Source organism: Cydia amplana, chromosome 4, assembly GCF_948474715.1.
Source record: "Cydia amplana chromosome 4, ilCydAmpl1.1, whole genome shotgun sequence".
In the NCBI taxonomy this organism is placed as follows: Eukaryota; Metazoa; Arthropoda; class Insecta; order Lepidoptera; family Tortricidae; genus Cydia; species Cydia amplana.
The window spans coordinates 19,026,542-19,042,097 of NC_086072.1; the positions used below are offsets into that span (position 1 = coordinate 19,026,542).

At 39.3% G+C, this 15,556-nt stretch overlaps 3 protein-coding genes across 3 annotated transcripts in view; 1 reads left to right on the top strand and 2 right to left on the bottom strand.

Annotated features, from left to right (window-relative positions):
- LOC134647545 (fibroin heavy chain-like) lies at positions 1-9,301 on the bottom strand. Its single transcript, XM_063501898.1, has 3 exons — positions 9,166-9,301; positions 7,669-8,811; positions 1-1,173 (listed from the first exon to the last, which is right to left on the bottom strand). Exons 1-3 carry the CDS (start codon positions 9,236-9,238, stop codon positions 26-28), a joined length of 2,364 nt encoding a protein of 787 aa, XP_063357968.1. The 5' UTR covers positions 9,239-9,301; the 3' UTR covers positions 1-25.
- Positions 9,302-11,952: 2,651 nt separating this feature from the next.
- On the bottom strand, positions 11,953-13,412 carry LOC134647674 (keratin, type I cytoskeletal 10-like). Its single transcript, XM_063502028.1, has 2 exons — positions 13,243-13,412; positions 11,953-12,231 (listed from the first exon to the last, which is right to left on the bottom strand). The coding sequence occupies exons 1-2, from the start codon at positions 13,301-13,303 to the stop codon at positions 11,954-11,956; spliced, it is 339 nt and encodes a 112-aa protein (XP_063358098.1). The 5' UTR covers positions 13,304-13,412; the 3' UTR covers position 11,953.
- Positions 13,413-15,357: 1,945 nt separating this feature from the next.
- LOC134647546 (ABC transporter A family member 4-like) overlaps positions 15,358-15,556 on the top strand; it is a gene marked incomplete at its 5' end in the record, with an annotated part of 44,929 nt that continues 44,730 nt past the window's right edge. Inside the window, one exon of the mRNA XM_063501899.1 lies at positions 15,358-15,525. Within this exon, the coding sequence (XP_063357969.1) occupies positions 15,358-15,525 (168 nt within the window). The remainder of the gene's footprint in view (positions 15,526-15,556) is intronic.

The following is a 15,556-nucleotide window of genomic DNA, read 5'->3' on the forward strand; positions in this document are numbered from 1 at the left end:
TAGTCAGGTACAGATTTAAAATCATTTAACCACCAATAGACAGTGCAATTGCGTTACCGCTGTGACTCTTGGCATTGCTCAGGGCATAACTGCTCTTTCCACATGTGCTACATCCCTCAGCTGTCTGAAGACCCTGGTGAGCCAGGTTCAACGCTCCATTTAAAGCCGATTGACTCTCGCCGAAACCATTCGAACCAGAAACACCATGGGACCCACCATCTTGCCCTGAGGCATTCCCAGAACTATATCCTTCTTTTTGCCAGTCAGATTGCACTTGTTGCTGATTTCCTGTATACTCGACGTCATGCTTAGCACCATCTTGACCAGAGAATGCACCGCTCTTGGCATTAGAGCTAGATCCAGAGACGTAGTTTGATGATTGTTGCTCTCCGTTGCTTGAGTACTGACCCTGATGTTGTTGATGACCATTTCCAGAGAAACCTTGTTCTAGATTAGCATGCTGTTGTTGGCCGTTGCCTGAGAATCCTTGTCCTTGGCTTGAGAACGAGTTGCTCTGTAATTGGCTTTCTCCGGTTCCATGGAAACCACTACCTAATTGTTGTTGCTGCTCGTTTCCAGAAAACCCTTGGCTAGCAGCGCCTGAACTGGCATACGATCCGCTTTGTCCGTTAGGTTGCGATCCTTGTCCGCCAATATCTCCTCTTTGTCCAGCGAAGTTAGATCCTCCATTTCCATCGGATTTGCTTCCACCTTGGTAAGAGTAATGGGATTCTTTGTATTGACCGGATTGGAAGTGGTTTCCTCCATTGAACCCGTTTGTTTGAGCTTGGCCATTGCTAGCAGATCCTCCATAACCACCTTTAACTCCTGCTCCGGATCCGTAGCCACCTGCGGCTCCTGCTCCAGACCCGTAGCCACCTGCAGCTCCTGCAGTTGCTCCTGCATTTGCTGCTGTATTTGCTCCTGCATTTGCTGCTGTATTTGCTGATGCAATCGAAACAGCCTGACTGCCAACATCGGCACCAAGATCAGCTGAAGCTGCCGCTCCGCTGAAAACTCCTTGTCCACCATCAGATCCCCGAGCATAGCCGCTCCAGTTATGCGTGTGGAACCTTGGTGGTGGTGGCGGTGGCCAGAACGGCGGCGGTGGAGGGCCGTGATGCCTGTCGCATTCGTCACATGGAGAACGCGCTACCCTTTTGAGCAGTGTATCTGAAAATAAAATAAACAACAGAAATGAATTTTAAGAAAGTACGAAAAGACGTTGATGGTCTGCTTTGTGGTAATTAAAGGCAATCTTCTCCCCAAAATTTCAATCAAAATGTAGAGGGGTGGGCAGATATTTTGACTTAGAAGGAAACTTAATAGAGTTTTATTTTGTAAGGGCAGTTAAATTTAGAAGCTAATGGGCCACTTGCACCATCCCACTAACCCGTTAACCCAGTGGCAAATTGTACTATTGGTAACCATGGTAACTCCAGGTTTAACCGGTTAACCCCGAGTTAGTGGGATGGTGCAAGTGGGCGCACAATTATGTAAGTCAAAAAATGTTTTACAATTAATTACCTTCAGTGTTCAGTACGGCGCTTTGTACCGCCAAAGCGGAGAGAGCTAAAAACACAACACTAGACTTTGCCATGTTCAGATTCAGAACTGTTCTGAAGCATCAAGCTATCAGCCTCCTAATATATACTACAATATGTAATCAATGAAAATCAGGTTCTGAGAATAGTACGATAGGCAACTAGGTACTCGTATATAAGCAAATCAGTAAAGTAAATATTGGGCTAGTCACAATTATATCAGGAAATTCACACGGTGGTCATACTTTTAGTGCATTTATAGAAAAGTCTTCATAGATGATGTGGTGATGTCATATTTGTGGGGGATTACGTCGGGGGATTTTGGAACAAAAGATCTTGTCGCATTTCTACGAATCTCATGAAGATTGTAAATAAATGAAAAATAACGTTTGCATCTGAAGGTATGCATACAATTTTTTAATACCGTAAAACGGGGTGAGTAGGTTGCGCGGGGAGAGGTGGGTTATGAATGGGGAGAGAAGGTTTGAGAGGGGGGTGAGAAAGGATTTTAAGGCTACTGCTACCAAAATAATGTATTCCAATTTAAAATGGAGCTATAGTAATACGCATAATAAAAAAAAATCGATGCAACAATCTTCCAGAATCACCTTTGTATGAAAACCCCAAATACGAGGCACTACGGGGTGAGGTGGGTTTTCCTATTTATCGTCAAAGTTATGAAATGGAACTACCCAAAATAAAATAAAAACTAAAATACAAACGTCCGGAACACTTATTATATATTAATAAATATAAGTGTAAATATATTACGATGTACTTACATTGAACATCAGCCCAACAAACACTGGCAAGTAGAAGCACAGGCACGACACCTCTCCACATGTTGACGGACTAATTTGCGACTTCACCAACATATGGAACATTTTTATACAACGTGAAATATAAACAGCAAATATCGCAAGAAAATTCCCGCCAGTTCCTTGTAATTGCCACAGACATGTGTGACATCGCATGTACCTGGTAGTAACAGAGACTCGCGTTGAATAGTGGCGTATTGTAATCATGATAAATACCTACATTGCAAAGTTTTGATTTGGTTTCTTGAACCCGACTCAAATTTGACGAGTTTTTTATTACACAGTATAAAAATAAGTAAGACAAATGTTTTACCACAACTGAAACAACACAAATAATAACCAAAAAAAACGCCGAAAATTTAAAAATGTGATAAGGTACATTTGCAATATTATTTGTAAAAACATTATAAAAGTTTCAAGTCTCTGTGTATTAATTAACCCACTGACATTGATAGAAATACAGACAATATGCGGCCATTTGGTACTTTTGCGGATTTTTGTTATCTAAAAAATAGAGGTAAGTAATATGTATTAATTAGGACAGTACACAACTCACAATAAAGTTGTTAACTTGGAAATATAACATTTTTTTTATAATTTAATAAAAATAAAGAACGTATGAGGGCCGAGGGAAAGAGAGGGACTTGGCACTTCTTCCTATTAGTTTGCGTAAAATACCCAACAGGTGCGAGTATGTGGTATATATCTAGGAATATATCTGTGACTGCTGCTTTGAAAACAACATCAGCGCCAAACGATTGTAGGTTCTAACACCTTTACTTAAAGTCCACACAAGTTGTTATAAAATTCTTCCACCACTTCCACCAGTGCTAATGAGTAAATCACATGTTACCGTATCAACTATGAATTTTCGGCTGAATCAAAAATTTGATACATTTATTTGCTGCCAACCGCAATGATGCAATGTTTTTGATGCCATAACATTTGCTTGTTATATTTGCTAGGCTTTGTTGACTGGGCTAACCGCGATTGCGGATGAGAAATGGGGGTTTCTGTGGTATTTTCCATAAAATGTTATGAACCATAACCGCATACTTTTCTTATCTTAGCTTCCAACTCAAATATAATGTAGGTATTTACTATACAATACGCTATAACCCTTTTCGAGGCATAGTACTCGCGATTTATCGACCACATACGCGCTAGAATTTCAACCTGAGTGGACTTTCGGGAAATGTGACTTATCTTCAAATTAATGTTTAAAGCTGGATTATTTGGAATATTTGGGAAAATCGTGTATATTAATATAATTTATTCAGCAAATTTCGTTAATGGTAACAGGTAACCGTACCACCGTGCCGTGGTATAAGGTAAACGTACTGGTGCTCGACGCGGTCCCAGTACATGTCATCTGGAAACTTAAGTCATTGTCAATAGAGGTGACAGTAGGGTGTCATCTATTGGGCATTCGCATGTCGAGCACTAGTACGTTTACCTTACAGTCATTAAAAAAAATACTTAAAAATATCTAAATTAATTAATAATCGTGTAAATTGGTCCGTACAAAAAGCTGGAAAGCTTATAATCCATCGTCTATCATCATAGACTAGGAATCCTCTAGACGGAGTTTAGAGCAATTATTTCATGAATCCGATGCTCCAAAAAATACTGGGGTGCGGGGGACGAGGTGAGCGAGTCCCGTGCCGTGATTGGTCCGTTCAAAGACACGGACGTCACACAAAGACACTTTGACTCGAAGATGGAGTAAAACTACCGTATATTTGTCGCAGAGGGGGTAGCGTTACTATGCTCAGTCTAGTTATGGGCGAAATGTGTCAGTAGAGGGAGAAGATTGATATATATCTTTTTATCATTGGGATGTGTATCGCTCTTTTATATCTTTATATCCGTGTGTAACAGTCGTCCCGCTCGCAACATCGGCACTTGCTGACTTTGAGTCATGAGAGAGAGAGAGAGAGAGTAGTTATTAGAACGTGGCGACATTGTTTCTTTCATTTTGTATCATGATATAATATTATTCTGTGACAAAACGCAGCCAGTATAATAACAACGCTAATATAATCATGCTATGTCCAAACAACTTTAAGCTTTAAACCTTTATGCAATAGAACTCATTAACCGAATTAACTCATCTTTGCAATTTGCATTGCATCCATATATATCCATATCTACAGTAGGTATCTAGTACTCGTTCTCGCGGAATAGCGAATGACGCGTCCGAATCTGTCCGAACGACCGCTGTCGCTCGTTCGTGTTACTTCGGTCAAAGCGCGACCGAGACTTCGCTTATCGCTTTCATACATCGTTGCCGAGGGAGTGAGAGGTACGGATATACTGATACATTCGGATTCGTAGGGACAAGAAGAGTGATTCATGAAACGGGAAAGATATATATCTTTTTTATCTATCACTCCGGAGTTACCCATGTCTAGCTCAGTCTAGAGGATGTCTTGGCTGTGTCTATCACGAACCACACAGTAGAACAAAAGACATCAACGAGCTTCTAGCGGTTATGCTACACTTATTTTCAACGGGACTTTTAATATACTTAGAATATCTGAGAGATAAGGCCTTGGTTTGGTTGGTTCTTTATAATTTATGTGTGTATTACTACCCTAAGTAAATAATTTCTTCAAGACTAAATGAGCAAAAGCGTTGGTAAATAATTTAACTTTCAGCCCGCTGCGATAAACGAAGTACCTAAGTAAGAAGAAGGCCTCAGATCACATGTAATTGTTGGCCGATTTGGTCGAGGCTAAAAAAGTACATTTCTTATTTTACTGCCTTAATATAAATACTAGCGACCCACCCCGTCTTCGCACGGGTTAACAAATTATACATAAACCTTCCTCTTGAATCACTCTGTCTATTTAAAAAACCGCATCCAAATCCGTTGCGTAGTTTTAAAGATCTAAGCATACATAGAGACAGACAGACAGCGGGAAGCGACTTTGTTTTATACTATGTAGTGATACTACATATTACAGTGAAACCTGGATAATTGAAATCTCAAGGGTCCGGCAATTTTTAGTCAAATAACCAGGTTATTCATTTAACCAGGACGTGCCAATTAACGAGGTTCAAAAAATAATCGTTGTGTCATTTATAAGTTCTCATTTCAAATTCAAAGGTTGCGTTCTGACAAATTTCTTTTATGGAGGTGCAAATAAATAACTATGGAAAGTAGATTCAAAGCTTGAATTAGCGTATCGCCGGTCAGTTTCCTAATTCGTCAATTTTGCTGATTCAACAGTTTAATGATTAGACTGTTTCTTAATTCGCCAATTTCCTTTTTTGCCAGTTTCACTAAATTGTCAGAGCCCCTATTAAGCCAGTTTCTTGAGTCGCAAACTTCCTTATTCCTCAATTATCTTAAGTTGTCAGTTTTGCTATTTCGTCATTTTCCTAATCCGTTACTTTCCTTATACAACAATCCAATATTATAACTTATATCGTAAAAGTAGCAATGTAATCTCTACAAAGGTCAAAAGTTAGTTTGCATGCATAAGTACCTTTATCATTAGAATTACGTTTACAAAATACTCGGTAAGAAATTACACTTCATTGCAATGCCATTAGTTGTTACATTAAAAAAAATTCATACTTAATTATGGTCAACCTATTCATGAGTTTCATGACTCAAACTGTAGTACAGTCACCTGCAAAAGTATCTTCGACAACAAAGCACAAAGGCCACTAAAATATGTGACACGCGTTTATGGCTCTACAAATGAGATTGCTTATAAGATACTTTTACAGTATTTGTTCTGGAAGATAATTTCGCAGGTGACTGTACCTACAGGAGAATAGCAGATGACATAACTTTGTATGGTGTCGGATAATAGTTTTAAAATAACATTTAATAAGGTGACTAGAAACATCAATGAACCATCAATAGGTTCATCTTTTGATTCTGCATCAAGCCTTGGTCTCTTGCTAAATGAAATAGTGATGGGTAGGACATCAATTTAAAATGAGTTTGTATGAGTACCTCATTTTCTAAAATGAGGTGTTACAATGTCTTACTTCAAATGAGGTGAGGTACTAGCATATTTTCAGCGTCGATTATTCCATTAATTCCAACGGCGACAAAAATATTTAATGTATATACATATTTATGTATTCATCACTTCCTTTATAAATAAATAAATAGTAACATTTAATTGGAGTGCAATTCTGGAGGTTAAGAATAGAACTTTTAGGAGAAAGATAATTTTAGAATCAAGTAAAATGAATAGAGGAGTGAAGTAAGACATTTTTCGGTACGAAGTACTGCGACAAATGATCAAAATGAGTGGTACAAATGAGGTGCCTCACGAGTGAGCGACTCAACACTAAAATGAAATCACCTTGTATATTTGATACACCGAAACACGACTATAAGACCCTGGCAACTAGTGAAACTGGCGAATATAGAAACCGATTATCTAGGGGAAATGACCATTTGACCAAACTGACGAATAATTAAATTAGCACATAAGGAAACTAGCAAATTTACGAAACTGAAGCCTAGCAAAACTGGCGAAAGAGTAAACTGAAGGTTTAGGAAAATGACCCACTAGCGAAATTGTCAACCTAGTGAAAATGACCAGAAGGTAAACTGTTGAATCAGCAAAATTGACGAATTAGGAAACTGACCGGCGATACGCTAATTCCAAAGCTTACGTAACGTTCTGAGTTTCGGGTCTGTATATTATATAACTTGCAGTTATTACTTACACTATATTAATTACTACTGTATTTTCTTATAATAATCATTAGGGTTTTAAAAAAATCCCTTGAATTGTAGAAGAAAGTTTTATTGGAATGTAAAAAGCTTACTATGTTTTCGATTTAATCAAAACTATTTCACCTAGTACAGTCTGTGATAGATACCCAATAAATAAATTGAATTCTGGTTGAAGATATAAATAAAATTATCGTCGCTATTGTTTTTGCTCTCTACAATCTACATTATTTCAATTGCAGAGGCTTAAATAAGATAGGTAATAAGAAGAGCTAAAATAGCGGAATTCATTTCAAAATTTCAATTATAGAGGCCTTTTGGTCTCAAGGAACCGGGACCGGATCTTTGGTTGCCTGAAAACCTCAATAGGTTTCCCATTTATCCAGGTGACAATTAACCAAGTTTCACTGAATTTCCTTCATCGTCCTTAAATTTCCTATTTTACTTGAAGAAATACTTTGAAACGTATTTTTGTTGCTAACGTTTAAATAAATAAATAAATATAATAAAGTACAATCATTTATTAATTTGATAACCTTTTATATAGAATAACATAAAAACAGGGAAATAGTCAGGTACAGATTTAAAATCATTTAACCACCAATAGACAGTGCAATTGCGTTACCGCTGTGACTCTTGGCATTGCTCAGGGCATAACTGCTCTTTCCACATGTGCTACATCCCTCAGCTGTCTGAAGACCCTGGTGAGCCAGGTTCAACGCTCCATTTAAAGCCGATTGACTCTCGCCGAAACCATTCGAACCAGAAACACCATGGGACCCACCATCTTGCCCTGAGGCATTCCCAGAACTATATCCTTCTTTTTGCCAGTCAGATTGCACTTGTTGCTGATTTCCTGTATACTCGACGTCATGCTTAGCACCATCTTGACCAGAGAATGCACCGCTCTTGGCATTAGAGCTAGATCCAGAGACGTAGTTTGATGATTGTTGCTCTCCGTTGCTTGAGTACTGACCCTGATGTTGTTGATGACCATTTCCAGAGAAACCTTGTTCTAGATTAGCATGCTGTTGTTGGCCGTTGCCTGAGAATCCTTGTCCTTGGCTTGAGAACGAGTTGCTCTGTAATTGGCTTTCTCCGGTTCCATGGAAACCACTACCTAATTGTTGTTGCTGCTCGTTTCCAGAAAACCCTTGGCTAGCAGCGCCTGAACTGGCATACGATCCGCTTTGTCCGTTAGGTTGCGATCCTTGTCCGCCAATATCTCCTCTTTGTCCAGCGAAGTTAGATCCTCCATTTCCATCGGATTTGCTTCCACCTTGGTAAGAGTAATGGGATTCTTTGTATTGACCGGATTGGAAGTGGTTTCCTCCATTGAACCCGTTTGTTTGAGCTTGGCCATTGCTAGCAGATCCTCCATAACCACCTTTAACTCCTGCTCCGGATCCGTAGCCACCTGCGGCTCCTGCTCCAGACCCGTAGCCACCTGCAGCTCCTGCAGTTGCTCCTGCATTTGCTGCTGTATTTGCTCCTGCATTTGCTGCTGTATTTGCTGATGCAATCGAAACAGCCTGACTGCCAACATCGGCACCAAGATCAGCTGAAGCTGCCGCTCCGCTGAAAACTCCTTGTCCACCATCAGATCCCCGAGCATAGCCGCTCCAGTTATGCGTGTGGAACCTTGGTGGTGGTGGCGGTGGCCAGAACGGCGGCGGTGGAGGGCCGTGATGCCTGTCGCATTCGTCACATGGAGAACGCGCTACCCTTTTGAGCAGTGTATCTGAAAATAAAATAAACAACAGAAATGAATTTTAAGAAAGTACGAAAAGACGTTGATGGTCTGCTTTGTGGTAATTAAAGGCAATCTTCTCCCCAAAATTTCAATCAAAATGTAGAGGGGTGGGCAGATATTTTGACTTAGAAGGAAACTTAATAGAGTTTTATTTTGTAAGGGCAGTTAAATTTAGAAGCTAATGGGCCACTTGCACCATCCCACTAACCCGTTAACCCAGTGGCAAATTGTACTATTGGTAACCATGGTAACTCCAGGTTTAACCGGTTAACCCCGAGTTAGTGGGATGGTGCAAGTGGGCGCACAATTATGTAAGTCAAAAAATGTTTTACAATTAATTACCTTCAGTGTTCAGTACGGCGCTTTGTACCGCCAAAGCGGAGAGAGCTAAAAACACAACACTAGACTTTGCCATGTTCAGATTCAGAACTGTTCTGAAGCATCAAGCTATCAGCCTCCTAATATATACTACAATATGTAATCAATGAAAATCAGGTTCTGAGAATAGTACGATAGGCAACTAGGTACTCGTATATAAGCAAATCAGTAAAGTAAATATTGGGCTAGTCACAATTATATCAGGAAATTCACACGGTGGTCATACTTTTAGTGCATTTATAGAAAAGTCTTCATAGATGATGTGGTGATGTCATATTTGTGGGGGATTACGTCGGGGGATTTTGGAACAAAAGATCTTGTCGCATTTCTACGAATCTCATGAAGATTGTAAATAAATGAAAAATAACGTTTGCATCTGAAGGTATGCATACAATTTTTTAATACCGTAAAACGGGGTGAGTAGGTTGCGCGGGGAGAGGTGGGTTATGAATGGGGAGAGAAGGTTTGAGAGGGGGGTGAGAAAGGATTTTAAGGCTACTGCTACCAAAATAATGTATTCCAATTTAAAATGGAGCTATAGTAATACGCATAATAAAAAAAAATCGATGCAACAATCTTCCAGAATCACCTTTGTATGAAAACCCCAAATACGAGGCACTACGGGGTGAGGTGGGTTTTCCTATTTATCGTCAAAGTTATGAAATGGAACTACCCAAAATAAAATAAAAACTAAAATACAAACGTCCGGAACACTTAATATATATACACCATTCAGTTTTCATATGTAAACATAAAATGTTATCGAGGTTTGAATTTCAGTTTTAACCCTACTCACCCCATTTTATTTTCGCTGGACATATAATTGGTACCTATATAGTTAGTAGGATTAGACCAAGATAAGTTTGCAACGATTTTGATAGCACCCGCAGAGCAAGTGTTATTTATGTCATAATTTCATAGAAGTCTGACGTTTAAAATAACACTTGCACTGCGTGTTCTATCAAAATCGTTGCAGACTTATCTTGGTCCAACTCTATCATTGGCCTTCATTTGATCCGTATATAAAGCGATACCATATGTCTAACACTGAGCAAATACTTCAAATTTTTACTTTTTGTGTTCCATTCATGTACCCTACTAGTCCCTTAATAAATAATAATGTCTGACTGTTGCCTCTTCACGCGTAAGGCCATCATTGATGTAGTAGGGGAGCCTAAGAGGGGATTTTTAGAGTCGGTACCTCCACTTTGTGAGTCGCTTAACTTTAATGTCGGATAAATCTGTCAGATTTTAGAAATTTGGCATTAAGAAAAGGTAGATATTTCCTATAGTGGGGTCCTCACAGCTCATAATAGTCATAATGTATGAGAGCTCTACATGAAATCTCACATCAGAAATGTTTTGAGATGTGATAACCTATGTTGCCAATACTATATTTAAAAATAAATCTCCACAAAATATGTCATATGTTTTTAATAAATCCAAATTATTATTAAAATAGAAAAATATATCAAAACATGAATTCCCACACTCGAGATTTTTTAATATACTGTTCTCAAACATATACTCATTATGTATTTATATTTTCTCCCAGCTTGACATCAATATCGGGTCGGACAATGTGAAAACGCTCTGATAAGGATAGTAAGGATATTCATTTAAGATTGAGAGGAACAGACAGACAACAAAGTGATCCTATAATAAAAGGGGTTCGTTTTGTCGTTTTTGCCGACTGAGGTACGGAACAGGTATCTATCTTGACCAGGATATAAGTTCCTCTATTCAAGTTGTGAATTCTGATATAGGGATCCATTGGGAACCCCTCAAATTTTATACACTTATCTTATTAGTCTTAGCATCTTTTATTTCTTCATTACCGAACTTTGATGAAGAATTCTCAAGAACATGCCACTGGCTCAGGAACACTCGCTATTCGAACATGCCAGAAACAACTTTTCTTTCTTATTGCGCAAGTAACTCTACCTATTGTGTTTCTTATATCATTCATAATATCATATCACACATAAAAGCACAAATTTGTATTTTGGCAATACTCGTGGCTGAAAAGAAAAAAAAAATTATATGTTTCGGTGGCTACCCACTTCTTCAACCCACCAACGGAGCGGCAGCTGATATGACGTCCACGAGAGTTCATCATACATAGCCGTTACCCACTATACTTACGAGTTTTCGTCCGGAAGGTGATTACTGACGAAATTTGCGCCTGGCCCACGGTCTATATATTATTTTTGTAAAATTGATTCTAATTTCGTGCCTGTTCACCTTCAGATACCAATATCTATAGGTACTTACCGCAATACCAACTTGCGACTGAGGTTACAATGTCATCTCTTTGGTTAATCTTAACATGGGTAAAGGCATTATGATCTCAGTCGCCAGTTGGTATTGCGTTAAGTACCTATATACTAAAAGTTTTTCAGTAGACCTACCCCGCAACCACTGCTGGCCTTCCCTAACCATTGTCAAAGTTTGTACGTAAAACCACAAGATCACCAGACCAGAGACCAGGAAGGGAATGATTTTTCCGAAACCGAAGGTTCGGTTTTTCTCTAATTTCTGCCAAAACATGATTTTTTAAATGAAATCTGTCGAAACCCAAAACTTCGGTTGGACACTACCGAAAATACTATCTTGTAAGTTTCGGTGCGGCCGAAAACAAAGCAATTTGGCCGAAACCGAGCCTCCGGAAATCACATTATTCACATTAGAGGTAAAAAAACACTGAACTTTAATTCTTTATTATATATTTTCTATCAAAAGTCGTCTATCATTATTTCCCAAACCCACCGGAACCCGCACTAGATTGCGCACTAGACTGTGCTCCGCCGCCGCCGCCTCCTCTGCTGATACTGATACTCTTCGATATGCTTATATTAGTGTTCCCTCTGTTCCCGAATCTTCTGCCAAAGCCCGGGCCGCCGAAGCCGGCTCCGTAGCCGGGGGGTCCGGGGGGTCCGAAGGGGCCTTGGAAGCCGGAGCTGTAGGGGACGGCGCCGAATGCGCCAGCCTGGGCGTTCGCTTGGCTGAATGATCCGCCGAATTGAGGAGCTGGAAAATATAAATTCTCATTGTTATTCTAACGTTGAACCATTTTCTGAGAGGTAGATTAATTAGGCAGATATAGTTGGTCAAGCAAATCTTGTCAGTAGAAAAATGCGGCAAATTTGAAAAATGTAGGCGCGAAGGGATACCGTCCCATAGAAAATTTGAATTTCGCGCCTTTTTCTACTGACAAGATTTGCTTGACCATCTATATGTAAGTTATGTTTAAAAAGTTTTACTGATATTGTCCTAAAGTAAAATTGTTAGCTTCATCTAAAATTACACACTAGTACTATCAGGTCTATCTCATACTAAAACTATAGGTACAGTGAGCTGCGAAATTATGAAGGAAATCATTGATAAATTCGCCAATCGCCATGCACTTTTGTGGCTGATGGTACGTTAAAATCTCCTGTCGTCATATTGATCGATGCAATCACTTTCAGATAGGTACATACATCATACATACTTATAAGCTGGTGGTGGAAACGGCACCACTTTTCAGCCTGGCAACAACAAGTTTCTTGAAACCTAGGAGACCAACTACGAGTACAACGATCAGAAGTCGAACTAATATAGTGTGTCAAAGGACTGTCTTATTTCAAACATAGACAGAGAGAGACATACTATCTTTGTCTTACACTATTAGGTACTAAAACCCAAAAGAAAAGGATGAGTATAGTTTTTTGTTCCTATCTGACAAATTGCATGGTTTACCATCTATAATTATGCATACGACGACACAGAGTTCTATTAGTGATCCTCGTCTATTGACCGTCAAGTGTGTACAGTTGGCATCAGATATATCGGAGCGGTCAAGGCGCTCACAAATATCTGAACACGCCTCTATTGTCCAGGCGTTAGAGTGCGTGTTCAGATATTTTTGAGAACCTCGTCCGCTCCGATATCTGATTGCGACTGTATACTTGAAACAGTATTCAGCTTCGCTGTAGTTGATTGTTAATTACATCTCTTACGTATACCTATTACCTACAGTAATTTTTATCGGGAACCTACCTGAATATACTCCACCCAAACAGACCAGCAAAGCCACACAAATCACTGCCAATCGAGCCATTGTAAAGGTGTTCAATCACTAACTTAATTCCTAAGCATAATGCCATATATACCAACTCATTCCCACTGAGACGATAAATACGAATTTTAGCACCAATTCCGTGAACATCACGAAGTATCGAAACATTTTCGACCTTAAAAGTAACCACATAAAGTTTTAAGTCACTTGGTTTATTACAGTTTGTTTATGTAGTCAAATGGGGGATTACCTTCTTCGTGATATTTTCATCGCGGTTCTTGTTCAAATATTGGTTTTCCAGCGTTGATTGACCACAAACGCTCGGAGACCATTTACCATTTGTGGAATGACCAAAAAAAGACTTTTGACCATGTTCATATTAGTTATTTTAATCGAATTTAAACTGTTGTGAGACATACTAACATTGAATAATTTTACGGTTTAAACTCACTTGTTTTAAGTCACTCGCGCGACATGTTAGTTATTTTAATATTTGTGTAATCATTGCAAATTCATGTAAGCAGCAGAAGAACCTAAGGGTAACATTCCATTTCTGACCGCAGCTGCACTACTGGTACTGAACGCGTCGCTGTTACTGTCAATTTACATAGTAAAATCAGAGTAAAATAAACAGTAGTGCAGCTGTCTTTGGAAATGGACTGTCACCTTAAGCGGGTGAAGTGGTCAAATTATCCTGCCCCTTACAAAAATTGTGGTCGGTCAAATCATTTGGTAAAACATCGTCAGTTTAACAACTTCTGTTACCGGATTTGGAGAATCTGATTACTCATATACAACAATTATATACACACATAGCTAAATATTTTCAGCCAAAATAATCTTTCTTATATATTTAGGCCGTTAATGATCTCCTACACTATTATCAACCTATATCGGAGTGGCCAAGGTGTTCACAATATCCGAACACGCACTCTAACGCCCTGATAATAGAGGCGTGTTCAGATATTTGTGAGCGCCTTAGCCGCTCGGATGTAACTGATGGCGAGTGTACCTATAGCTTGAGGTTATCTGCGATCAGAACAATAATTATATGTTTGATATTGTCGGCAACAGCAAAGTCAGCAGAATACCTATCTTCGAGACCTAGAGGATGCTCACCTGTCTTATCTTATACTATTATTGCCTATGCAAGCCGGTGGTAATCGAATACTAAGTACTGATGCCTCACCAGGCACTTCTCTTCGCAAAGTCCAGTTCAGAAGATGTTTAATTGTGTGTTGTTTGCATAGAATTGTCAACTGTTTCATGTATAGAATTGTCAACAAATCACTATGAGGAAAAGCGTTCAATGACTCTAGAATTTACGCTGAACATGCGAATATTCTAAGAAGCACTTTTAGTTTAATAAAATAACCTTTGGTTGAGTTTACATTTATATTACACAAAGGTCGTAGCCACGGACCACGGAGGTTTAGCTGTTTTACTACGCCTCGACGGTTTATCCACGGTATGTCAATGTCACAGTCAGTGACAAATGTCATATTTGCAGATTATTGTATACTTTATTGTACGATAGGTATCGAAAGATAAGTACCTAAATTAATGCAAATAATCATCAATGTTTTCCTTTCAGGAAGAAAAGAAGGTTTATCGTGTTAAATTCCTAAAGCACTTGAAATTGTTAATATGGAAAAGCTACCTACAGCGAACGTATGTGCAAATTACCCTGCCCTTATTTTTTACCCTGTTACATGATTGTGATATGTATGAAGTGCTCTTCCCAAAAAACGGGCCAGGAGCATGTCGGGCTATGCACAGTGTAGGGATTCGTAATAGTTAACCGTCCGTTACAACTGGCAGACTAAAAGGGGGCATTTTTAAATACACATCAAACAAAAGGAGTCAATTATAGGGCCGAACAGAAAATGTCAGGGTGGGTATGGGGCCCTATATATTCCACGACTCTTCTCTTTCCGAACAGAATACCTGAATAGCTATAATAAAAGAGGAGACAGAATAGCTCCTTATTGCCCCGGATTCAGGTATTTTACTAAGGGAAGACTTTTTGCGAAAACTCAAAAACGGGTTAACCGTGCACCTGCACGGGAATCAATATATATTTTGCTAAAATTATTTTTAGAAGGCGATGGCAAATACTAGCAGCCCAGACCGTGTTTGCGGGCGGCTTGTTCCTCATGGCGGTGTTCGCGGCGAAGCCTGTGTTCCTCACGCCGCTTCAGGACGCGCCCCATGCGACGCTGACGACCGGCGATATTATGACGACGCTCAGTGCCGGCACACAGGTTACTCGTATTACGACATACAGTTTACAGG